This window comes from Trichomycterus rosablanca, chromosome 9, assembly GCF_030014385.1.
Source record: "Trichomycterus rosablanca isolate fTriRos1 chromosome 9, fTriRos1.hap1, whole genome shotgun sequence".
NCBI lineage: Eukaryota > Metazoa > Chordata > Actinopteri > Siluriformes > Trichomycteridae > Trichomycterus > Trichomycterus rosablanca.
The window spans coordinates 10,672,784-10,700,426 of record NC_085996.1 but is presented as its reverse complement, the minus strand read 5'-3'; the positions used below and the strand labels follow the sequence as shown (position 1 = coordinate 10,700,426).

The 27,643-nt window shown below is 41.5% G+C and overlaps 1 protein-coding gene across 1 annotated transcript in view; it reads right to left on the bottom strand.

Moving 5' to 3' along the window:
* rngtt (RNA guanylyltransferase and 5'-phosphatase) overlaps window positions 1–27,643 on the bottom strand; it is a 134,232-nt gene that overhangs the window by 17,977 nt on the left and 88,612 nt on the right. Inside the window, exons 12-13 of the mRNA XM_063001128.1 lie at window positions 24,468–24,536; window positions 4,619–4,719 (exon numbers count right to left, since the gene is read on the bottom strand). Of these exons, the coding sequence (XP_062857198.1) occupies window positions 4,619–4,719; window positions 24,468–24,536 (170 nt within the window). The remainder of the gene's footprint in view (window positions 1–4,618; window positions 4,720–24,467; window positions 24,537–27,643) is intronic.

Here is a 27,643-nt window from a genome sequence, read left to right as displayed (position 1 = left end):
TGCATTGTATGGTGACTCCATATCCCATCTATGTTTTTAATATTTATTTTCCATAAGAAATGTATAATAATGTGGTTAAAATCCAATTGTCATGCTTTTAGCATCTACAGTATATTTCATGTATTTACTAATTCTAGGTTAAAAACTCATGTTAGTCCTGTTACTTTCAGTCCTGTTACTCATAGACAGCTCACCTTTCACTTAGAAACCTTGTAAATATTAAACAAAGTTGATATATTGATGAGATTGACAAAAACACATTCTGAGTAGTTAAGTATGTGTGTTCTTAGATTCAGTGTTGAACAAAGATAAAAAATTAAGTTTAATTTCATCTAGTTACTACACGCAAATGACACCCATTCGATGATATGGCCCTTTAAACATTGTTGGTTGTTTCTGAATGTCATTGCTGTCTTGACTGTAGTTTTGCCTCAGTCTGCCTGTCTGGATTCCGATTATGAATTTCCCCTAAGGGGTCCAATGTCATATTTAAGCCTTGCCTGTCATAAACACTTTAAAAATGCACTAGCATTTGGCACTTTACTTTAGCACTCGTGCGTTGGAGTCGTTAACCTTCTAAACCAAGTTTGATCATAAACAGTCTCCTGGCTAAACGTCATTTTCCGATGCAAATCTGTTAAAGACGGATCAAACCAGGGATTTTCGTACCAGCATAAGGATCATTGTAGCAGGAGCTTATAAAATAAATGTGATCGCTAGCACATCACACATTGTACCATGCCGTGATGCGTTTTCATTATCTTTAATAGTGCTTTTACTATGGTTCTACACTATAGCAATGATCACATTAATGCATTCAAATAAATATGAACGACACAAAACGAGTCCCAGAAGAAGCTTCTGCAAAACTTCAAAGTAGTTTTAGGCTTAAAAATCAATCAAACAGCACAAACACAGATGGAGCAAATATTTGATCTCATTTCAGAATGAGCGTTTTAAGCTTAAAATGCATCCAGGTTTATATTTTTAATGACAGTAGTTTGAGTAGTGCAGTTTCTAAAAGAATATGTGATCTTAATTGCATAATATTTGATTTTTAATACATTTTGGCAAGAGGCTTTGCAGCAAACAGCCTTTTACAAACAGAATGCTATTATCTAAGAAACCTAAAGTTCTGACTGCTATGAATTTATCCAATTCTCTAGAACAAATCTGATATCAAAAGCACATGGTCACAAGGTCAGGCGGCTCAACCCCTAGATATACTGTAAGAACTGGAGGGCACTCCACTGGCTTCTATTTATCTGTATAGAAATTAAGATTCATGGGCGTAGCCTTATTTGGCGCATAGTAAAATTGTTCCTGCTCCCATAATTCAAAAAGGTGTGACTCACTGAGCTGGAAATGCTGATTGGCTGATAAAAACAGTCTATTAAATATCAAATGCTCTTTAATATTTTGCGTGCCACCCCAAAACAGGTCCTGCGATGGATTGGCGCCCTGTCCAGTGTTTCCCGGTGGAACCAGACCCGCCACAAGCCAGCCAGGATAAAACAAAGTCATGCTGGAACATGATATGATATCATTAAAATTATACACCTGTTAGCAATGTGTGTGGATGAAACATAATGCATTAGTTATGGTGCGTCCTCATGTAGGAACATATGGTGATACGACTGCAAATCAGCTAGCAGTGGAGTCATTAAATATTAAAGTAAAAAGTAGAAAGTGGCGACATGATTAGGCAACAAGTAGGAAACAAGAGTGATGCACAGCACCAGGGTCCTACAGACCTGGGTCGATTGTCCTCCCTGCATCAGATAGGGATTTCCACAGGCACGGGTTTCCTCCCACCTCCAAAAAATGTGCCACATGTGCCGGACTGGCTGTTACCCATTGCACCCCCCCCCCCCCCCCCCCCACCACACCTTAGTAAATAAATGAGTATAAAATTGGTGCTGTCCAGGATGCATCCCCTTTTTGTCGTGCACAGCTTTAATTAAGATGATGTCCCTATTGAAGATACAGGATACTAGTGTAATACAAAGGTTTGGCAGGTTAGCAGAACTCTTCTCTATTACCCATATAATTTAAATCTGAGCCACGTAATTGGATGAAGTGCTTATTGAAGCCATTATTGCTCTCAGCTCCAATGTAAACACTGTAAATTACATACAGCCATAAAAGCAATAAAATCAGCCTGGCTTGTCGCAGGATTTTAAAAACAGTGCTGATCTCGGCCATCGGTTGGCACTAAAGAGGGAGAGAAATGAGGCACTTAAGTGTGATACCTGTGCATGTCCAAGTCTTTAACCAGGAATATTTGGCTTTAGGCACATTTTAAAAAACGATCTCATATACAGCGGGTATTTCAGACTGTTTTTTTTGTTTTGAAAGCCATCCTTTCTCCTGGCTCGGCACACTATGTTTTCCTAAACACATCTACCAGATACAAAGAGGACATCTATGCAATGACAAATAACAAATTCTATACAGATTTTTAACATCTGCGTGTTTTAAATGATTAATAAAAAGCACTACATGGGCATTATTATGTGGACACCCACTCTAAGCAGTGGATTCAATTATTTAACTCCATGGGTGGATGGATAGATAGGTAGGTGGGAGGGTGGATGGATTGATGGATGGATGGGTGGGTGGGTGCAATTGGATGGGTGGGTGCATTTGGATGGGTGGGTGGATGGATGGATGGGTGGATGGATGGATGGGAGGGTGGATGGATGGGTGGGAGGGTGGATGGATGGATGGATGGATGGATGGGTGGATGGATGGGTGGATGGATGGATGGGTGGATGGGAGGGTGGATGGATGGGTGGGAGGGTTGATGGATGGGAGGGTGGATGGATATATGGGTGGGAGGGTGGATGGATGGGTGGGAGGGTTGATGGATGGGAGGGTGGATGGATGGATGGATAGATTCACATTATACTAACAAGTACCTGCATAATCACAACACACTACAATAACAGGACATATGGAGTTGTTATTTATATATAAGCTTAAAGTTGTGTGTCTTCATACTTTTGTCCATATAGCATACATAAATATAATATGTTTCATTGAAAAATGTCAAATATATTATTATCAAACATGTTATTATTTTATATTAGGGATGGGCATTACTCTCATAATTAAAACAATTGCAGTAGCTTATTTCTGACACATTATTAACAAACAAAAAAGTAATTGGTTTAGTAGGCCAGTTAGCCTAGCTTTAAATTTAAACATTAACACATATGTTTAGTCAGTAGAATTCTAGCTAAGCAATTTAAAATTTATTATAGGCCAAGGATCAGAGCATGATGTTGTCATATCGCTCAAAGTGCACATCTGTACTAGCTAAAAAATTGTCATGTTTCTCATATCTGTGAATTCTAAATCCTTCCTCGTTACCTCTCAGCATAGCTTTGTAAAAACCTGCCCAGTGTCCCTTTCCTAAGGCACTCAGGCTTTTCTCTTTCTCTGCTGCCTAATGAGGGAAAACTGCAGAGAATGAGAGAGTATAAATGAACAAGAGAAAGAGGGAAGAAGAGAGGGATGGAGTGGGAGGTGGAGATGAGGGCTTGCCATATTTCTGTGTTGCTTGGCAGGGACAGAGACAGAGCCATAACCTGAGTGTCAAACAGCCTTCTTCATCATCAGCTTTGTAGAATCTAGCCGCTAGCTAAGCTCACATTTCTGTTTAACAGCTCCTCTGGATTGTAATTACAAGTCCCAAAATCACCAGAGTATGGACAGGTCAGTTCGGGTTTAGACTTGCTGTGTCACAGAGAACATTTTTATCTTTGTGCACATTAAATTAATCTGAACAGGGATTTTATCAGGTCAGGATGGCACGGTGGCTAAGTGGGTAACACTGTCGCCTGACAGCAAGAAGGTCCTGGGTTCGATCCCCAGGTGTGCGGAGTTTGCATGTTCTCCCCATGTCCGGGTGCTCCGGTTTCCTCCCACAGTCCAAAAACATGCAGCCAGGCTAATTGGAGACACTGAATTGTCCTATAGGTACCAGCCGCTAGGACGCATAAACCAGTGCATTGTAGTGCCGGTCCCAAGCCCGGATAAATAGGGAGGGTTGTGTCACGAAGGGCGTAAAAACTGCTAACGAGAGCAGCCGAGGAAATAGTGAGAGGTATTTTATCAGGTATTTTATTATTTTTCTTTTGGCTGCTGCCCTTATTACACAGTGTAGCAATGATTATACACACTTGGTGGAATGTTAGCATGTGCATTAAAACAGCATTGTGATCTGAAAGGATTGTAGCCTCTTAGTGGATGTTTATGTGCTATCTAAACTCGCTCTAATTCTTTCAGACCTCCTGCTGCTAGGACTTACTAGGATCCAAAGGGAAATTAAATTTCCCACTGGTGTAAACAAATTGAGTCCTTCCATGCCCGACTCTGATTGGCTATTGACAAATTGCTCTTCCTCGTACCTGCGTAAAGTTAAAATCTCCTGATTGTAATAATATTGCAACGATTGCTTCTTCCCTTCGTTTTTTTTTTTTTTAGAGTCACGGCACTGCTTCTGTGAATGCAAGTGGGATTCAAATAAGGGCAGCATCGTTTACTGTGCGTACCTCATAGTGGTTGGTGGACATAAATAATGCCTGTGTGTGCTTTATTGTGTCTGACTCACCCTTCCCCTCCAACCTTGGAGATCTTGAGTCGAAAATCGACAGAATTGTGACTGGGTGGTTTCCACTTCAGTATGTCATCACAGCGGCCCGGCTTATACTTCTGCTCACACGACAACATGAAAAAAAGAAGAAAATTTTAAAATTTTTACTTAACAGCTTAAACAAATCATTAAAATGAAATAATTATAATTAAATGTAACTTTCATGTGACCATGTGTTCAACAATGTTTTGGACTCATCAGATTGAAGCTTTTCAAACAGTCCCCACTTTGTCTATGGTTAAAGCATCTCAAAAAGCTGTTCCAGTCAGCGGACTCTCAGATACTTCTGCAGAGTTCTTCTCTACAGTAGCTCGTCTGTTGGATCGGACCACATGGGCCAGCCTTCGCTCCCCACGTGCATCAATGAGCCCTGGCCGCCATTGACCCTGTCGCCGGTTTTCCACTGTTACTTCCTTGGACCACTTTTGATAGATACTGACTACTGCAGACCGGGAACACCCCACAAGAGCTACAGTTTTGTAGATTCTCTGACCAGTCGTCTAGCCATCACAATTTGGCCCTTGACAAACTCGCTCAAATCCTTACACTCGCCCATTTTTCCTGCCTCTAACACATCAACTCTGAGGATAAAATCTTCACTTGCTGTTCACTTGAGAGAAAGAAAGAGAAATAATGGCGACCATACAAAGAACAATATTAGAAAGACCTATCTTGAACTTATATTAATTAACTGGCCATTTTAAGAGCTACACCTATGCTGTAGAAGCACTTTGTGGTTTTACACTGTCTGACTGTAGCCCATCTGTTGCTTGGTACACCTTGCTGCCCAGTGTCATTAGGTACTCAGTAAGTACGTTGTTCATACTTTCACACATGCAATTCTTTTTATTTAATTATAACAATTTATTAGAAGAACCTTTGTTAATAAGTGCTACTCTCAGTAGATTAACACCAGTGCGATGCACAATCCAGGTGGGTTGACTGAGCTTATGGTTTTATCAATTTAAATTGTATATTGAAGCCTAATACATTTACATTTTCGGCATTTCGGCATTTAGCAGACGCGTTTATCCGTGACTTACAGTATACAGTTTTGAGGGTTAAGGGCCTTGCTCAAGGGCCCAACAGTGGCAACCTGGTAGTGGTGGGGTTTGAACCGGCAACCTTCTGCTTACTAGTCCAGTACCTTAACCACTAGGCTACAACTGCCCTAAAAAGAAGTTTAAGCTCAACTCATCAAAGCAGGATGAACACCAAACCACATCCTGTTTCGACCCTTCAGGAACCGTCATGCTGTCGCTGCTTTCTCTAAATCCATTAAAATTAATGAGCCAACAACTTGAAGAACAAGAGCCAACACAAAACCGGGACAGAGAAAGAGGAAAAAGCGGATAACGTCAGAAGAAGAAAAATGAGTGCTTGTCACATTTCCTATTTGCTGACAAAGACAAAGTCATAACCTGAGAGGCTAGCAGGACTTATCAGTGCCAGAGTTTTGAGCAAGACTGCACCCCATAAATACAGGCGTCTGTTTGGGGCATTAACACCTGTGGCCTATATCTGTTGAATCACAGGTCCAGATCACTAAACCAGCTGTATGTGGACAGTCAGGAAACAGAAACCTGGAACTCCATTAATCTCGAGGAGCTTATAACGTTCAGGGACAACCATGTCTACAAAACAGCTTTCAGTTGTTCTAAGAAAGCTGATTTCTAGGAAAGCTTTTTCTAATAAAGTCCTGATTGGTAGGAGGAAAACCTTTCAATTGTTAATAGAATAAATGCAGTGAATAGCTACAGTACTTGTATGGACAGCAACTGTTATCCAGAACCCCCCATAAAGGATCAATTATGTTTGAATCTGGATGGAAAGGTCAAAAAAATACTTGTTTTCATTATGATGTTCGTCACACCACTCTTTTTTCCGTGTATTGGGACCTGGAATAGGAAAAGACTATATATGGAAAGACCATTATTACCATTATGGATCCTCAGTGTACCTACAAGTTGGAAGCAGAGATTTTAAATGAAAGGTGTACTCATTTTTTATTGTATAGGGGTTTTGTGCTCCTTTCTCAAATCAATTCCAGCCTTTCATTTTTAAAACATACAGTTTGTGATAAGACTAGGTCATGAAGGTGTTTATTAAATGTGGTGGTTATGCCGCTCAGGTGGCACAGCGGTAAAATACGCTAGCACACATCGTATCGAATCTCAGCTCTGCCATCTGGCTGGACTGGGCAACCACATGAACAACGATTGGCTGTTGTTCAAGGGATAGGCTGTTGTCTACCAGGGTTCCTCATAACTGATGCAATTACAACCTTTGCTGTCTGATTGATGGCGCCTGCGCAGAGTTGAGGAATAATGCTGATCAGGGTGTGTCTCTCCGTACACAGGCTTGATCCGCATATGATTTTGCCTCGTGCAGGTGAAAACAGGCAGTCGGTACTGCTCACGTGTCGGAGGGGGCGTGTGTCAGTTGCGAAGCTCCTCAGTCAGCAGTGGAGGGTTGCAATTCTGACTTGTACAGTATTCCAAGGAGGAAAACATTCCTTCTAATTACTAAGATTATGTGCTTTAGCAACAGCCAATTTTGTAGCAACAGTTTGGGGAAGGCCTGGCTGTGCTTGTGTTTTCAAAGCCAGGTCTATTGAGATTATGAGATTATTGAGACTATTATGTGGAAACTCCAGTGACCAATTCAAAGCTCTGACCTCAAACATATAAAATTGCTTTGGGATGAATTGGATTGTTGATTGTGAACTGGTTTTTAATATCAATATCTGATCTAACAAATCATTTTTTGACTAAAGGAAAACAATTCGCACAAATTGAAGTCAAAGCCTACTAAGTGGAGTGGATGCTGTTAAAGCTGCAAATGAGAAGAGATACTAATGCACCCAGTGTTGGAATAAAACATTCCAGCAAGCTAATGATCAGGTGTCCATAACATTTTAAAGAAAGAATACAGGCTGGATTCTTCAAAGATAAAACGTGATCCACGTTGCTAAGTGTAGGCTGATGAGTGTCTCAAGAGTTTGAACCACCTCACACATCAGTCCCTCTTCAATCTACCGTGGCCTCCCCGCCGGCCTCCTCGCGGCCGCCTTAGACTTTAGAGTGTCCTTTGTTTCTCATTTTGCTAAAGTATTTTTCATACAACATTGACATTTGGCCCAACTTCCACACCTGGAGGATTCGGTCGCTTAGCAATAAGCCGCACTCAAAAGCTGATATGAGTAACTTAGCAACCGCAGCGGTTCTGATGGCTCTTAAAGGGGCCATAACTGCTACTCGGACATGTGCTTAAGTGTGGGCTAGACACACGATTTGTAATAAAACTCATCCAAACATGCTCGGATGATGAGAGGATTTCTACAATGAGAGGATCAGGTTCAGTCAGGTTTACATGTCAGAATCGCTAGATTTTAAAGAGGAAAATTAACAAAGATCCTTGCAGGACAGGTTCAAAGCCCTTTGTAAATGGGGGATCAAAGGGGGATTATATTTCCCATAGAGAGAAAGGAAGTGAGTCACTGTATGCTCGACTGTGATTGGCTATTGGCACACTGTTCTGCCCTGTAACTGCATAAAGTTAAGACTTCTGCAACGTAGTCATATTGCTACTGTACTTATGGACAGCTAACAATCGCATCTTCAACAAAATAATGACTTCCATTCCCTTTTAGCTAAGCCTATTCTGACATCAAGATTGATGATCATGGACACTTTCACTAGTGTTTTAGCTGCCAAGTGCTGTAAAGTCGATTCTCAGTCCTGGCGGCTATATGGATAGTGTTTCTTCACAATTTCCTGTCTTCTGTTTGGGTCTTCAAACTTCTTAAAGACTCATTTACTGTTCATCTTGTTGGTGATCATCCTCTTCCTCTTTTACCTTCAACTCTTCCAAACACTTATGTATTTTCCAATGAACTGGTTCTTCTCATGATGTGTCCAAAATAAGAAAGTTTCAGTTGGGTTATCTGTGCTTCGATTGAGAGGTGGTAGAGGATCTATTTGTTTGTCTTCTTTGCCGTCTAAACTACTCTCAAAAGTCTTCACCAGCACCAAAATGCAAGAGCATTAATATTCTTCCTGTCCTGCTTTTTAGTGTCCAGCATTCAGATCCATAAAGGACAATTAAAATCTTCGTTTGGAGAGATGAATCTTTACATATTAGGGTATTTTACAGTTTCAACAGTTCCAGGAGAAACAGGTAGCTTAACTTTAACACTTAGTGGTTAACACTCAATAACATATTCAGCTAAGCATCTACTACTAATCACACTAGCAACCGCTATTTTAAATGGTGGTACATTGGTGTACGAAATAATGAGACCATAAATGACTAAAAACTTTTGTTTTTCACGGAAAGAATATTGTCTTTCTTCTTTTTTGTCATCCATAGCACTGATGTCTCTCTTGGTTAGCAGTGGTTTCCTACTTATCTTCCAATAAACTCTATTTGCCTGTTTTTTCATATTGTAAAAATGTGGGTATTAATATTAGCAAAGGTTTAAGACACCAGCAGTTCTTAGAATATTTTTCTGGGATTGTTTGTGGCCTCCTTAAAACAGCTTTGTAATCCATTTCCAATGGAAAACTTTTTTTTTTCAACATTCTTGAAGGTTTTGCATTACAGGTGACAGGGTAAGAGAAGAACACCAATCCAAAAACAACCAAAATGTTGCATTTACATTGTAATACAAGTTGCCACACCGCAAAAACCCATCTCCCCTTTCCCTAATCCCCAATTGGACATATCTTGGCAAGCCCCCTTCCACTCACAAAGGGAAAAAAATAGTAATCATAAAATGACATTTAACTGCTTGTACATAAGGCCACCACAACACTTGTAGTACTGTAAACAATTCAAGGAATGTTTGGAATGTCAAGGGAAGTGATGTTAGAGACATTTTCTGTGTTGGTCCTAATTGTGCACCAAATTTTCTCTAGATAAAGAAATTGTGCAATCCGATTGTAGCGCAGTGTTCCTGTAGAAACTGTAGGACGATTGCATGACATGATTTTATATTAAAGTTAGATTTATATACTATAGAGCTGACTGAAATAAAGCCTGGCTTTGTTTAATTAGCTAAATTAAACACACAGCTGGTGAGCCAGTTCATTGCGTAATCATTCATTTAATGACCTAAAATCATTTAGTGTGAAAATAACAGAGGTATTATGAAAGGCAATGACATTTTTTACACCACTGTAGTCGGTATGTCTCTGGTGATGCCATAAACAACACAGTAGTAAATCAAGTAGTAACTCTCAGATTACCTAAAATTCAACATGAATTCCTCCTTCAAACATCATTAAATAATCTAAACCAGTTTAATCAGTGCTGATCTATTTCTGGTATGTTCCAATAACTATCTGTTAACAGGAATCCTCAAGGAGGCCATAAGTCTTGTTGATGGCCTTCAACACAGGATGACAGTCATCAATCCATTTCCAGACCTGACCATGGATGGACAGGATCTCCAAATAAACAGCAGTGAAAGATGGTAATACAAGCAGCACTAGATGTAACAACTGACTGCATTCTCCCAGAAGACACAGTAGACAAGTCTTTAATGTCAAACACAGTCATGGACAATTTTGTATCTCCAGTTCACCTTACTAACAGGTCTTTGGACTGTGGAAGGAAACTGGAACTCCCAGAGGAAACCCACGCAGACACGGGGAGAACATGCAAACTCCACACAGACAGGACCTGGACCGCTCCACCTGAGTATCAAACCCAGGACCTTTTTGCTTATATCCTTTCAGTATCTAGCGTCCCTTTCCATGCTGTCAAAACAGCTCTGATGCACTGTAGACTCCATGAGACATCTAGCCGGTCTTCAGTACAGTATTCGCTGGACTAGTTAACCTTCTTGCATTGCTCTGATGTCTAGTTCTGATGCCTGTGTGCCCACTGTAGGTGCTTTCGACAGTAGACAGGACTTTGCAGGGACACTTTGACAATGTAGCCTCATACACAAAATGTGTGTTGTGACACATTCACCTCATCAGTATTAAATTAACTGTCAAAGTAACTCTGCTGGCCAACAAACTGTCAGCGTTTATAAAAAAATCACTTAGGGCTTTATGCTAATCATGTCTGCTTAGAGTATAGACAGTATAAAGGTGCTAGATTAGTCATTGTAATGTCACTCGTTCAAGCCCCATCATAGCCAGGCTGGCACTGTCGCACCCTTAAGCAACAGCCTTAGCCCCTAAATGCTTGGATTGTATTGTCACAGAGATGCCAAGCATATACAAACTCCCTGCTAATGTTTGGAGGCTTGATTTAAACCTAGGTGCTCAAGATCCTTCTGGCTGTGCTGCACCCACTATATGAAGGTTTATTTCGTTGTTAAATATCTAATCATCATGAAAATATCGGAACATCATTTTTACTCCACTATTAAAAAAGAATCCAACATCTGTTGAGTAGCTTATGAATTTTAAATGAAGCAGTGTTCAGTGCATGTGAGTCGGTCAAGATGTGTCACATAATAAAAAAAATTATTTGGGCTTTTACGGGGCAGTGTAAACGTAGAGAGAGCACCAAAGTTTGGGTGACATATTAAAGACGGAGGAGACGACTTCTCAAAGCAAACGAGAGACACTATTTCAGTTCAGGAATCTGATTAGGACTTGTTTGCTCTTTGTACAGAGTAACACTATTACCAAGGAAATCCCAAATGTCTCGTCTAACAAGACACGTCTCTAACCCAGCTTGCCCTTTTGTTCATCCTGATAGATACCCCCCTTGAAATCAGCTTCACAGGAGTCATTCCTGAATAATCCGAGCCACTTGACAGTGCCATCTGTCTCACTCCCGGCGGCATCCCCAAGGTCTGGTCATGGGCTGGGTCATGAGGTCCAGTTTCTCTAGTGCTCAGGGCATGATAAATCCTATTCTCATAGCAACAAGCAAGCTGGCACAGCGGTGTGTAAATCCCTGAGCTTGCTTCAACAGTTGTCTAGGGGGCAAGGTGCCCGCAGTGCCTGGGAGATCTACTGTTGCCAAACGCTGCTGTGAGCCTGTCATAATTAAGTCTTTACTGAGCAAGAAATGACATGATTTATTGAAATGTATTACTGGCCTACGTTCCAGGAGCTTTTTATTTATGGCTGGTTTGGTTTTTGGTGGAGCTTAGATTATATCTAAACATCTGGACAAATTATCTTATCAGCAAGGTGAGAGTTTGGGTTGTCATCCTGACCTCGGACAGGGATCACTACTCTATTGACTTTTAAATGAGTGCATTCAAACTAGCCCTTTTACACGGCCACTAAAAACACCAGGTGTAGTTAATAATAATTACAAAGAATTATATGACTATGCCACAATGTTCTGACATTATAGAACTGTGTGTGTTTAATTTGCTGTTAGTATATGTTTGAAACCAACAAACTCCACAATAATCCTATGAAGAAAATCAAATCTGTCCAAGTGTCATTTACAACCAGAACAAGAACAATTATACTGTACAGAAACATTTGATTTGAACCAGTATGGTTGTGATCAAATGTAACTGTAAACCGACACAGAAACTCAAGGAACCGTCCGTGCTGCACACGGCGGTTACTCTGGATATTAGCTGGTGGTCATAATAATGTGTAAGATAAATCATTTGATTAAACAAATAGAATCTGTTGTAGCTTCTTAAGACCTTTGTTTAGAAGAAGGACGACCAAATATCAAATGTCAATAAATGAGAGTCAATTTTCTCACCTAATGTAATTACACTAGTAAAAAATCGTTTCACAAGAGCATTGTTGAGTAAGTCAACACTTATTCTATTCTGTTTAGTATTCTGCACTTTTATATTTTGGTTGGAAACGGTGAGGGTGGAGGAGTAGTAATTGGTCATATCTCAGAGACTGAGAGAGAGCTTATAGTCCGGATGTAGCGCCGTCTGATTTACTCCTTTTTGGACACTCAAAGAAGCTTCAAGAGGAAGAAGATTTTCAATCGTTTCACAAGAGCATTGTTGAGTAAGTCATCACTTACTATATTCTGTTTAGTATTGCTCCCCTAAATCTGCTGCAGTCTGCACTTTATATACCTTTAATTCAACTATGTATGAATGTGTGACTATAATTATGAAGACTGATATATTTAGTGTGTATGAAGGGTAAAACTTGGGTACGACTGTCTGTCTATATTAATGTGACATACACTATACTGCCAAAAGTATTCGATCGTCTGCCTTCACACCCATATGAACTTGAATGACGTCCCATTCTTAATCCATAGGGTTTAATATGATGTCGGCCCACCCTTTGCAACTATAACGGCTTCAACTCTTCTGGGAAGGCTTTCCACAAAATTTAGGAGTGTGTTTATGGGAAATTTTGTGAGGTCAGACACTGATGTTGGATGAGAAGGCCTGGCACGCAGTCTCCGCTCTAATTCATCCCAAAGGTGTTCTATCGGGTTGAGGTCAGGACTCTGTGCAGGCCAGTCAAGTTCTTCCCATCCCCACACAATGCAGTCAGGACTGGACTTGTTGCACAGGTGGCATCCTATCACGGTACCACACTGGAATCCACTGAGCTCCTGAGAGCGACCCATTCTTTCACAAATGTTTGTAAAAGCAGTCTGCATGCCTAGGTGCTTGGTTTTATACACCTGTGGCCATGGAAGTGATTGGAACACCTGAATTCAATGATTTGGATGGGTGAGTGAATACTTTTGGCAATAATAGTGTATCTTACAAGCAGCTAAAAATGCTTGCATGTGCTAATTTACTTGCCTAATAAATTCTAATACATGTTATATTGTATAATTCATTTACTGTACACTCTGCAGAGTTTTTAAAACCGTCTCTACTCAGGCATGAAGGGATTGATGCAATTATGGAAAGTGTTATGATTAAAAAGAGTCGTTTCTACCTTCTCATGATGTGAGACAGATATAAAACTGGAGGCATGGCAGGGAAATTAATAATGTCTATCTCAGTCCACAACGTCGATTACTTCAGGCCATTTTCATTTGAAAAGCTTCGATCCGGTGGGACTTCACACTCTGAAGGACGCTTGATATTGCTTGGCTTCATCTGATAAGCATTCCTCATAAAGCTAAATGACAAAGATAATTTTCTCAATTTCAGTTTCGTGAGCTCAGTTTACAGTCTGGCTGTGGATTGACTTGTGAAGATCCAATTTATGGTTAAAAATAGGTGGACAGTTTCAATTATTTTCAAAGTTGTTTAGTGGGACTTAAGTACGGGTACTGTAAATGTCACTACAGTAATTACACACCAAACTTACTGGACCATATCTTTATGAACAATTTTTGCTTTGTGCAAAGTCATGCTGGAACAGTAAAGCTATTGCCCTTGAGCAAAAATATAATTAAGTTCATAAACCTGTAGAAACACCTGAACTTAATAACTAGCAGGGGTGTCCACATACTTTGGGCCATATAGGGACATGAATTTTTCTCGCAACAATTTTATATTTAGAATGTAAATACACTGATCAGCCATAACATTAAAACCACCTCCTTGTTTCTACACTCACTGTCCATTTTATCAGCACCACTTACCATATAGAAGCCCTTTGTAGTTCTACAATTACTGACGGTAGGTCATCTATTTCTCTGCATGCTTTGTTGAAAGCTCTTTCATGCTGTTCTTCAATGGTCAGGACCCCCACAGGACCACCACAGAGCAGGTATTATTTAGGTGGTGGATGATTCTCAGCACTGCAGTGACAGTGACATGGTGGTGGTGTGTTAGTGTGTGTTGTGCTGGTATGAGTGGATCAGACACAGAAGCACTGATGGAGTTTTAAATAGTGTCCACTCACTGTCCACCTAGTTGGTCCACCTTGTAGATGTCAAGTCAGAGACGATCGCTCATCTATTGCTGCTGTTTGAGTTGGTCATCTTTAAGACCTGCATCAGTGGTCACAGGACGCTGCCCACGGGGCACTGTTGGCTGGATATTTTTGGTTGGTGGACTATTCTGTCCAGCAGTGACAGTGAGGTGTTTAAAAACTCCAGCAGCGCTGCTGTGTCTGATCCACTCATACCAGCACAACACACACTAACACACCACCACCATGTCAGTGTCACTGTAATGCTGAGAATGATCCACCACCTAAATAATACCTACTCTGTGGTGGTCCTGTGGGGGTCCTGACCATTGAAGAAGAGCATGAAAGGGGACTAACAAAGCATGCAGAGAAACAGATGGACTACAGTCAGTAATTGTAGAACTACAAAGTGCTTCTATATGGTAAGTAGAAACAAGGAGGTGGTTTTAATGTTATGGCTGATCAGTGTATGAGGGATCTTCAAAAAGTTTCTGCACTTTTTTTTATTTTGGTTGGAAATGGTGAGGGTGGGAGAGGTAGGAATTGGTCATGTCTGAGAGACTAAGAGATGCTTATAGTCAGAATTTAGCGCCATCTGGTTACCACCTTTTTGGACGCTCGAAGAAGCTTTAAGGGGAAAAAGATTTTCATGTGATGATGTGAAAGCAGCGGTGCATCAGTGGCTCTGTGCTCAACCAAATACATTTTTTGCTGATGGCATTAAAAAGTTGGTTCGACACTGGTGACCATGTAGAAAGGTCATGTGATTTGTTTTTGAAATTCCTAATAAACAGAGTTAATAGAAACTCTTTAAAGAACCCTCATATAACTGAGTTTATATACCTGTAGAAACACCTGAACTCAATAACGGGTTGTTACGGGTGTCCACATACTTATGGCCATATAGAGATGACATTTTTTCAGAACATCTAAATATGAACACTACACAGAATTGAATGATTATTCAGAATCAATCTTTTAATGTTTAGGTGTCATAAAAATGTATTTTCCTTCCAATCATTTTGTTGGAAGTAGGATAGTTTTCTACATGTGGTGTAAAGACTGCCATCTGGAAATGGGTTTGATTGGCTTGAGTGCCATCTGCACTGATGGCATCCTCTTTTTGTAATTTACACCCGACCTACCTCTTCCTTGCTCTTTCTTTTTTTTCCCCAAATCACACACTGGCCAAGTCCAAGGACACGTTTTTGGAGAAGATAACCCGCTCACACATTTTGCCTCCGGAGGTATAAAGGTTCTATAGTGTCTATTCAGACTGGAACTGAAGCTAAAAAAAAAACCTGGAATTTCAATGCAGAGCGTCTGTTTTGGCTCTGGTCGTGTGTCTCTGATTGCCAATTCTCCAAACCCTCTTTCACATCTCAGAGCTATACAGCCTCTGACTCACTGATTTCACTCAGTAACCTGCTTCTATATTTTTCTAAACCCTCTAACCTCTCCAGATGAGGATGTCTATGAAATGATGAACAGACCCTTTAAAAACTGCATAATTCTCCTTGTATTCCTAAAAAACATGAGGTGACCTCCATAGCAAACTACACTTATCAGCCATAACATTAAAACCACCTCCTTGTTTTTACACTCACTGTCCATTTTATCAGCTCCACTTATCATATAGAAGCCTCTGTTTCTCTGCATACTTTGTTAGCCCCCTTTCATGCTGTTCCTCAATAGTTAGAACTCTCCCAGGACCACTACAGAGCAGGTATTATTTGGGTGGTGGATCATTCTCAGCACTGCACTGACACTGACATGGTGGTGGTGTGTTAGTGTGTGTTGTGCTGGTATGAGAAGATAAGACACAGCAGCTATGATGGAGTTTTTAAACACCTCACTGTCACAGCTGGACTGAAAATAGTCCACCAACCAAAAACATCCAGCCAACAGTGCCCCGTGGGCAGCGTCCTGTGACCACTGATGAAGGTCTAGAAGATGACCAACTCAAACAGCAGCAATAGATGAGCGATCGTCTCTGACTTTACATCTACAAGGTGGACCAACTAGGTAGGAATGTCTAATAGAGTGGACAGTGAGTGGACACGGTATTTAAAAATTCTAGCAGCGCTGCTGTGTCTGATCCACTCATACCAGCACAACACACACTAACACACCACCACCATGTCGGTGTCACTGCAGTGCTGAGAATCATCCACCACCTAAATAATACCTGATCTGTGGTGGTCCTGTGGGGGTCCTGACCATTGAAGAACAGGGTGAAAGCAGGCTAAAAAAGTATGCAGAGAAACAGATGGACTAAATCTAAATCTTTGTGCTGCTAAGTTCTAGTAAAATGTAATGCCACACACTGCAATGTCATTTAAGAGGAGAGTGTGCTTTTAAAATGATGCCAGTAGTTTGGGGGGTGCCCTATGTACAAAATGAGGTCCATAAATGAGGTTCAGGAATACTTCAATTGCTATTCACAAAGCTATAAATGATGTATGTGTGGCTGAATGGGAGCGAATTCCAACATTCATGTTCCAAAATCTATTAAAGTCTTGATACGAGAGAAGGGGCTATTGTACAAAGTTATCCAACTCCATATTAAAGCACAAGCACATAATATTTGGGTGTTCACATACTTTTCCCCATCAGGTGTGTTTTACACACTATTCAGGACATAAGTAGAAAATGTGGGACAACAATGGAAGGAGAAAAAACACAGACCTTGATTTTTGACCTGATTACACCCCTATGAGCAGGGATTTATTTTAATTTGATTAAATGAACCCTCCTCCTGTACACACTCGCACAAACACGCACTCCCACTGGGACCAATGAGGAAGCACTACTTAACACATGATACATTTGGTAAGTCTGTTGTTAATGTGTGCTCCTGGCTTTTACTGCAGCCGGCACATAGTATACACTATATGGCAAAGGTATGTAGACACCTCTACTAAGTATTAAGTTTTTTTGGTTTTACATACCCATTGCAACTAGGTCTATAAATATAGTAATATAAAATAAATAATATGCTGCCATATTTTAAAATGACTGTCCCCCTGTGCACAAAGTGAGGAAGAGTAGCCTGCACAGAGCCCTGACCTCAATCCAAAAAGAGACCCTCGGAATTAATTAGAATGTTTATTGCCAGCCAGGTTGTTTCGTCCAATGTTAGCGTCTGACCCCAAACTAAATGGGACGCAAATGGGTGAAGGTTTGGAATTGGGAAGGCCATATTAATGCTCATGGTTTTGAAATAGGATGTCAAACAATCTCATGGTCAGCTGTCCACATACTTTTGGCCATGCAGTGTTACAAGAAGTGGTTTCCAAAATGGTGCCTCAATGTCTACTCAGATGTGTTGTGTTCTGTCCCAGACATGTAGATCCACCATAGTGGGCACAACGCTCCTACTGGCTAATCAGGACCACAGGCTTGCATGCATCCCCACAAAATGTGTAGGTTTAAATAGAAACTCGGGTACAGAAACAGGAACTTGTGGTACTAAATCTGTCCATCCATCCAATCCATCCATCCATCCATCCATCCATCCTATCTATCTGTCCATCTGTCCATTCATCCAATCCATCCATCCATCCATCTATCCATCCATCTATCCATCCATCCATCCATCCAATCCATCTACCTACCTACCCACCTACCTACCTATCCATCCATCCATCTATCCATCTGTACTGGAACTAAAACCTTTGATCTGGAACAACTACGACTGGACCAGTACTGAAACACTTTCCTTGTAGTAAAAGTACCGTTACACTGTGCTGTAGAAAAAAAGCTACAGCTTTGGCGAGAGTTACAGTTGACATCTGGTGACACCCCAGTGAACTTGTTCTTCCTGGACTCTTTATATGACACCTAAGAACTGAGATCCAATTAAACATCAGACATTTTTCTTCACTCCCATTCCCAGGGAAGCGTCCCTCTTTACGCCTATCCTTACACCTGCTCACCTCCCCCTTGGCTCTGAACCGCAATTATTTCTGGACCAAGATCTCAGTCTCCTTCGAGGTTTCACGCTGGCTGGTTTTCACACATGACGTACACACATGTAATGCAGTAAAAGCTCTATAACAGCACTGCATCAGACCAGAAACTGAAACCCGAGCATGAAATCAAAGCCGGGTGAGGAGGATGAGTGGATGGATGGTGCTCTGAAAACTGCAGACATTTATTCTGTTTCTGAATGATCTTGATGCGAGGTCTTGATGGACAATGTGTGTAGAAATGAGGTGGTTTTAATGTTATGGCTGATCGGTGGATATCAAGTCACATATGGTTTTCTCGTTAGCAAGGTTGAAGACTTTTCAGAGCTTAAAACACGCCGATTACAACAACTGTTTGTGAAAAGCTTCATGGATTGGGTTCCTATGGGTTACCTTTTGCAATATCAAGCATCCGCCGGAGTGGTTTAAAGCATATGACCAGTGGACTCTGAAGCAGCAATTATTTATTAGGATTTTAACATCATGTTTTACACACTTTGGTTACATTCATGACAGGACAGAAAGAACTCGGACCACTTCACCTGGGGATCAAACCCCAGGACCTTCTTGCTGTAAGGCGACAGTGCTACCCACCGAGACGCCGATGACTATGCCACCCCTAAAGCAGTGAAAAAGCATTTTCTGTAGTGATTCTGTACTGTTTACTCTTTACCTGCCAGTCCGATAGATAATTTGGGGTGTGAACGCTACGTTTTGTCCGTTCAACTGTGCTGTTATTAATGGCTTGGAGCAAGAAAAGCTCAGGAGCAAAGCGACAAAGAGGCCACACAAGCCAGAAGAACAGACCTGGCAAGCAGTAAAGAATAAAACATTGACTGCCCTTGGTTGGGTTTTTCACTATAGAGTCCAGATGCTTGGGTGGTGCGGCGGTGAATTACTGTAGCCCAATAACGCTGGGATCCAGGGTCCTTTCTGTGCTATTGGCCGGTCAGACATGGCTGGCTATATCTGGCAGTGGGAAGACTGAGGCCTTGCGATGGATTGGCATCCTGTCCGAGGCGTGTTATTACATTGAGCTCAGGCCACTTTAGTTCCTCCACAACAAACTCGCTGGACTTTGCTTTGAAAAGACGATCTCAGCTAATCATTAGAGATCATGCCATTATCCTAGCTCACATTTATTTACACACGTTTAATTAGAGTCGTTTTTTATGTTTAACGTTCAGTTACACCAATGCTGAGTTTGCAAGCTTGTGAGTTCCAATCACAGCACTGCTACCAGCCTGCCTAACTTTTGCCAGGTGGGAGGACTGGATTACTCATAGCCTCTGCTGGCTGGTTGAAGGCACGGGCACAGAAACGGTGAATAATGGACACCAGTTTGTTTGTTTATTAGGATTTTAACATCATGTTTTACACTTTGGTTACATTCATGACAGAAACGGTTGTTAATCATTACACAAGATTCATCAGTTCACAAGGTTATATCAAACACAGTCATGGACAATTTTGTATCTCCAATTCACCTCACTTGCATGTCTTTGGACTGTGGGAGGAAACCGAAGCACCCGGAGGAAACCGAAGCACCCGGAGGAAACCCACGCAGACATGGGGAGAACATGCAAACTCCACACCGCCCCACCTGGGGATCGAACCCAGGACATTCTTGCTGTGCGGCGACAGTGCTACCCACTTAGCCACCATGCCGCCCCACAGAGATAATGAATAAGAGGGAGCAGTAAACCCGCCTTGTGCAGGTGAAAAAAGCAGTTCGCTACTGCACACGTGTCTAAGGAAGTGTGTGTTAGGTACGTCCATCCTCGGCCAGGGGGGCAGATAGGAGATATAACCAGGGTAGTTGGAATAGACTAGATTGGGAGAAAATGAGGAAAATCCATTTAAAAAAACTTAAAAATTAAATAAATTAAAAATGACTACTGCAAATATCTACAAGCACATGAACATAAGGGACCTACAGTGTATCACAAAAGTGAGTACACCCCTCACATTTCTGCAGATATTTAAGTATATCTTTTCATGGGACAACACTGACAAAATGACACTTTGACACAATGAAAAGTAGTCTGTGTGCAGCTTATATAACAGTGTAAATTTATTCTTCCCTCAAAATAACTCAATATACAGCCATTAATGTCTAAACCACCGGCAACAAAAGTGAGTACACCCCTAAGAGACTACACCCCTACATGTCCAAATTGAGCACTGCTTGTCATTTTCCCTCCAAAATGTCATGTGATTTGTTAGTGTTACTAGGTCTCAGGTGTGCATAGGGAGCAGGTGTGTTCAATTTAGTAGTACAGCTCTCACACTCTCTCATACTGGTCACTGAAAGTTCCAACATGGCACCTCATGGCAAAGAACTCTCTGAGGATCTTAAAAGACGAATTGTTGCGCTACATGAAGATGGCCAAGGCTACAAGAAGATTGCCAACACCCTGAAACTGAGCTGCAGCACAGTGGCCAAGATCATCCAGCGTTTTAAAAGAGCAGGGTCCACTCAGAACAGACCTCGCGTTGGTCGTCCAAAGAAGCTGAGTGCACGTGCTCAGCGTCACATCCAACTGCTGTCTTTGAAAGATAGGCGCAGGAGTGCTGTCAGCATTGCTGCAGAGATTGAAAAGGTGGGGGGTCAGCCTGGCAGTGCTCAGACCATACGCCGCACACTACATCAAATTGGTCTGCATTGCTGTCACCCCAGAAGGAAGCCTTTTCTGAAGTCTCTACACAAGAAAGCCCGCAAACAGTTTGCTGAAGACATGTCAACAAAGGACATGGATTACTGGAACCATGTCCTATGGTCTGATGAGACCAAGATTAATTTGTTTGGTTCAGATGGTCTCAAGCATGAGTGGCGGCAATCAGGTGAGGAGTACAAAGATAAGTGTGTCATGCCTACAGTCAAGCATGGTGGTGGGAATGCCATGGTCTGGGGCTGCATGAGTGCAGCAGGTGTTGGGGAGTTACATTTCATTGAGGGACACATGAACTCCAATATGTACTGTGAAATACTGAAGCAGAGCATGATCCCCTCCCTCCGGAAACTGGGTCGCAGGGCAGTGTTCCAGCATGATAATGACCCCAAACACACCTCTAAGACGACCACTGCTTTATTGAAGAGGCTGAGGGTAAAGGTGATGGACTGGCCAAGCATGTTTCCAGACCTAAACCCAACAGAACATCTTTGGGGCATCCTCAAGCGGAAGGTGGAGGAGCGCAAAGTCTCGAATATCTGCCAGCTCCGTGATGTCGTCATGGAGGAGTGGAAAAGCATTCCAGTGGCAACCTGTGAAGCTCTGGTAAACTCCATGCCCAGGAGAGTTAAGGCAGTTCTGGGAAATAATGGTGGCCACACAAAATATTGACACTTCAGGACTTTTTACTAAGGGGTGTACTCACTTTTGTTGCCGGTGGTTTAGACATTAATGGCTGTATATTGAGTTATTTTGAGGGAAGAATAAATTTACACTGTTATATAAGCTGCACACAGACTACTTTTCATTGTGTCAAAGTGTCATTTTGTCAGTGTTGTCCCATGAAAAGATATACTTAAATATCTGCAGAAATGTGAGGGGTGTACTCACTTTTGTGATACACTGTACTTCTTGCATGTCAGACAGGTGGTACTTCAAAAAGCGGAGTATAAAAATAGACACCTGCTGTCTAGTCTTACTAACAACGCTGAGCTGAGCGGTAGGAAGAAGTGAAGTTGTGTCATACACACACACACACAGAAGGAAAGACAGATTAAGAAAAGCAAGCGGTGAGAGTGAAGCAGTGGTTGACAGCAACAGACATGTAACAGTTCGTACACCACCAGAGGCGTTGAGCCGAACCCAGCCGTCTGTGTGGTGCTGGGCATCCCCCTGCCAGTGGACGCGTACCAGCCTGATCAGTCAGGCCGACAGGAAACCAGGATGCTATCAGACCCCTCATATCCTCGTCCATTAAGCTGCTAATAATGCAGCTTGAGGCAATCTGCTTCCAGCTCCACATGGAGAACATGTTGCCATCGGCCAGATGATGAACGAAATATCCATGATTATATTAGGACAATTAAGCTGACTTCATTTTCTAAATTCTATCATGTTATTTACGCCCCACGTTCATTTACGCGGCCATCATGATCATTATGAACTCTCCTGTGGATTTTCCGTGAAAACATCAGGCTTGAAATCTCCAGAGCTTTACCATGCAATCAAGTCCATATCTGGTTTTTGTCCTCTCAATATCACAGTTAGGCCGCTGTTATTTTCCACCTGTCGACAATCTGTCACTTGTTTGAAGCAATGCATCATTTAGAGTCGGACACTCTGTCCACGCCGTCAGTGAACAGAGCGACACTGACACTGAGCACACAGCTGCAAATAGCCGCAACTGTCCTTGGCTCTGTGTTTGTGTGACGCCCGGAGGGTGATGACGGGAGATTTATAGGGTTTGATAATGCCTGGGCATCTGTTGATAACATAGCTTAGTAGCTCCAGCGAAAAAGCAAACATCACCATAAAGGAGGTGGCTGTGAGAGAGGCCAAATGCCAGAGACTAACAAAAGGAAAAACAAAGCTGAAGGGAAGATGGAAAATAAAGCCACATCCATGCCAGACTTTGGGAACGATGAAGAGCTCCTCTGAGACTGGGAGCCCAGCAGCTCTAGCAAAATGAAGCAGAAACGATCTCTGCTTGGTTGATTCCATCACATTAGCATGTGGAGTTTATTGAGCTGGTATCTGCAGTACACATTCAACATAAAGCTTTGGGTCTTTTGGCACATGAATCGTGGATTTGTGCTTTTGGTTTGGCCACCTAACAAAAAGCTCAATATTGGCTATAAAAGGATGTGAGGTAGTCTCAGGCTCAGCCACCAGCATGTTTTACTGCTAATTTGTATAAAACACAAAAAAATAAAAAGAAGCACCTGGATGGTTGCTACTGTGTGCTTGCTGTTAAAAGAACATTTTAATTGTAGTACTCATCCTGTACTATTACTTCATTTCTGGTCAGCAGAAGTTGCTGGTGCAGGACCAAGAACATGAATTCCAATCTAGCGTTCATATCAGCATATATGGCCGGGCTGGCGCCACTACTGAGACTTTAACTTAGTGGTGATCTTAGGGGGCTTCTTTAGCCATGTTTACTTCCAGTCAAGACCTTGTTAGACCATGCACTACAAAATACACATTTGTTCTACATCTTTGTAGTACATGTGAATGTGTATTGTACAGTATAAGTGTAGTATGTTATAGGGAAGTCTGTTGTGTAGATGTGTGAGTGTAGTTTATGCAAGTTGTAAAATGTGTGTGTGTAGTATGTGTATTGCACTGTATTAGTGTGTGTAATGTTACAGGGATGTAAGTGTGTTGTATCAATAGGTGTGTTTTATAGTGTGTGTACATATTACAGGGATGTGATAGTGTAGTATTAGTGTAGGTGTTTAGTGTATATGTACTGTATTAGGGTGTGTACATTATTAGGATGTAAGTGTATTGTATACACGTAGGTGTTTTACAAATGTGTGTGAGTGCATTATGTGTACATGTATTAGAGTGTGTACATGTTATAGGGATGTTAGTGTGTTCTATACATGTGCGAGTGTGTAGTACACGTACTGTATTAGTTTGTGTAGTGTTATAGGGATATGAGTGTGTTGTATATGTAGGTGCATTTTATAGATGTGTGTGTGTGTGTGGTTTATGTGTTGTATAAGTGCAGTTGTAATATAGATGTGTGTGCGCGCTATATTAGTGTGTGTAGTTTTATAGAGATGTAAGTGTGCTGCATAAGTGTAGGTCTTTTACAGATGTGTGTGTGTGCATTATGTGTATATGTGCTGTATTAGTGTGTGTAGGGTTATAGGGATGTAAGTGTTTTGTATAAGTGTAGGTCTTTTACAGATGTGTGTGTGTGTGTTTGTGTGTGTATTATGTATATACAGTATGTACTCTAGTAGTGTGTGTGAATGTTATAGGGATGTGATTGTGTGTAGATAGGTGTGTAATATGGGTATGTGCATTGTATACGTATACATGTGTGTTACAGGTGTGTAATAGAGATATGTGGGCCTGTACTCACCCCAATGGGTTGGAAGATGAGACCGTCCACTTCGTGACTGACCTGAGAGGTAAAAGTGCCCTCGAGCAGCTGCAGCAGGGACAAAAAAAAAAACAAGGTGAGAGTGCTGAGAGACTAAAAGAAAGAGGGCAGATAATAAGCTAAAAAAAGAGAGAAAAAGAGGGGCGAGAGAGAGAGGGTGAGAGAGAGAGGAGAGAGAGAGAGAGAGAGAGAGAGAGAGAGAGAGAGAGAGAGAGAGAGAGCAATATAATGACAGACAGGGGTATTGTTTGAGAAACAGTACAATAAACCAACAGCTGTAATGTAAAATTTACAAAAGGCATAAGAGGTAAGCTCAGCTACTACCCAAAAGTATGTGGACACCACTTCTAATTATTAAGTTCAGGTGTTTTGTGCCACACATGTTGGCGACAGGTATATAAAATTGATTATATATAAATACATATATAATAAATAAAATCATTTGCTTTTGAGTTTGAGTGCAAAAAGCTAGGTCTATAAAGACATGGTTTAATAAGTTTGGTGTTTTAATAACATTTTTATTTAATTGAACAAGCACAGATTCCCACAGACACGCTCCAAAATCTTGCAGAAAGCCTTCCCAGACGAGTGAAAGCTTTTATGGCAAATTAGAGACCAACTTCACAGTACTGTGGTTGTCTAAATACTTAGCCATATGTGTACAGAAGTTTTGCTTTTGGCTGATTTGAGATCAGTTTTTGTAGCTTGTTTTCTTTTGACGAAGGTTGAAAGTGCATAAAGGAAGCTGACTGCAAATCAGATTGTAAAGACTTCTGGTCAGAGCAGACTGGAACCTTCGTCTCGCCCCCACACCCCACTTATTATGGTCTGCTGTGAGACCTCGCCGTGCGAGTGCAGCTATTGACCAGTCCTTTTGTTACTGAATGTATACAAACATTCTCCTGATGAAAAGAGTTGAATATTTGAAGTGAGATGCTCTCAAAGCAGGACGGAAGCAAGGAACGGAACGTTATTCAGAGTTTGTTCGATCAAGGTTGTCGGTTGTATAAAAGAATATACATGCTCATGAATAGAAGCTAATGAGAAACACACAATCCTACGCTCAAGGCTGCACAAAGCCTTCAGCACGGGCAGAAAAGAAGCAAGGACGTGCAGCGAATGATAGAAACTAAATAAATGTACTTGAACATTCTGTAAGTTTTTCACACATTACAATCATCAGCAATTCTCTTCTCACTTGTACAAACTCGGTGCTGATTATTACAGGCCACCTCCATATCACGTGTGGTTGCCAGGTGCATTTTTTTACCTGCCAGTAAAAGTCTCACAGAGAGTTGCACCTTGTATGACCACGCTATGGACTTTTTGAATATCCTATCACTATCGCAGGTGCCTCAAGCTCAAACAGCAGATGCTGCAAATGTAATGCTTCAATTCGACCTTAATTTTAAGTGCATTTTTTACAATTACTGACAATTTAATGCTCCAAATAGAAATCAACAACAGTGGCAGCATAAAAGCAGTGTTGGCAGCAGTCAAAGCTTAATGACAGGCTAGATGCCCTTAAATGAGCCACACAAATAACAAAATAAAAGAAACACCTTTATAAAGCAGTCTAAAAAAAGCATTTTAGGGATTCGTAATGGTACAGGCAGCCATCTGGTGGAAACAATTAGCTGTAATGATTATAATGCCATTAAGAGTTGAGGCTGTTTTAAAAACAAGCACGTTATGCTAGGTTCACAATACATGACTTTCGAAATGTTCAGATCACTGTACAGCTCACGCTACACGACTTGATGTCTTGTAATCTGGAGTCTGTTTAAATCGTTGTGGTTTTACACTTCATGATTGATCAGCGATAGGGGGTCACACCCTATACGATCTATCACCAGGAGGAATCTCAGATGAGTCTGTCTGGTCTCCTAAACCACGTTTTGTCATGGCAAAAATCAGGGCAGAAATGGTGTAGTGTGAACTAGGCATAAGCCCTTGTGGTTTTCACACTACATGATTGATCAGCGATGGGGAATAACACACTACACTCTATCACCAGGAGGAATCTCAGACGAATCTGTCTGGTCTCCCAAACTACGTTTTGCCAGCCAGCAGGGATCGTCTGTTCTGCAGAGAGAGTCGGATGTAAATTAATATTTTTGCAACACAACGTTTATTAGTTTATTATAGTTTGGCATGGATGATAGTCACAAATACTGTAAAGCTTGTGCGTGTGTGCCGATGCATTCTGACAGAAACTATATTATGCCCCTGTTGCTCATATTTACACTCCTCCCCCGGGTTTTCCATCACTCCATATCTCGTGTTCTCATTGGCTGGAACTGAATCACAACCTGATTCTGGATTCTGACTCACTGACAGGTCCAGATAACATGCTAGGTCTTTTTCTTGAGTCTGCACGGATCGGCAAGCCGCTCGGATCGAGTCGTTGAACAGTTCACACATAGTGATTGAGAGCTGATTTTCTAGCCCCAAGCAAACGCTGATTTGCCTCCGAGCTGCCACATCTAGCAGCGACCTGTCGGTGAGCGAAAATCAGGGCAAAAACCGTGTAGTGTGAACTAGGCATAAGTCGTTGTGGTTTTCACACTACACAATTAATCAGCAATGGGGAATAACTCACTACACCATCTATCACCAGGAGAAATCTCAGATGAGCCTGTCTGGTCTCTCAAACTATGTTTGAGCAGCAATGCAACATTGCTATTATGGTTTGGAGTGGACGATAAGGTCACACATACTGTAAAGCCTGTGTGTGTGCCGATGCATTCTGATAGACACTATATTATGCCCCTGTTGCTCATATTTACAGCTCCTCCCCGGGTTTTCCATCACTCCGTATCTTGTGTTCTCATTGGCTGGACCTGGACACCGTACTCACTGCCAATCACAACCTGATTCTGGATTCTGACTCACCGACAGGTCCAGATAGTTACATGCTAGATATTTTTCAAGAGTCTACAAACAATCAGCGATCAGCTCGGATCGAGTCATTGAGCAGTTCACACATAGCAATCGAGAGCCAATTTTCGAGCCCCAAGCAAATGCCGATTTGCCTCCGAGCTGCCACATCTGTCTGTGACCTGTCTGGAGTAAAAATCAGGGCAAAAATCGTGTAGTGTAAACAAGGCATTAAATGATGAATGATGCACGGTTTTGTGTTTAAATGAAAAATT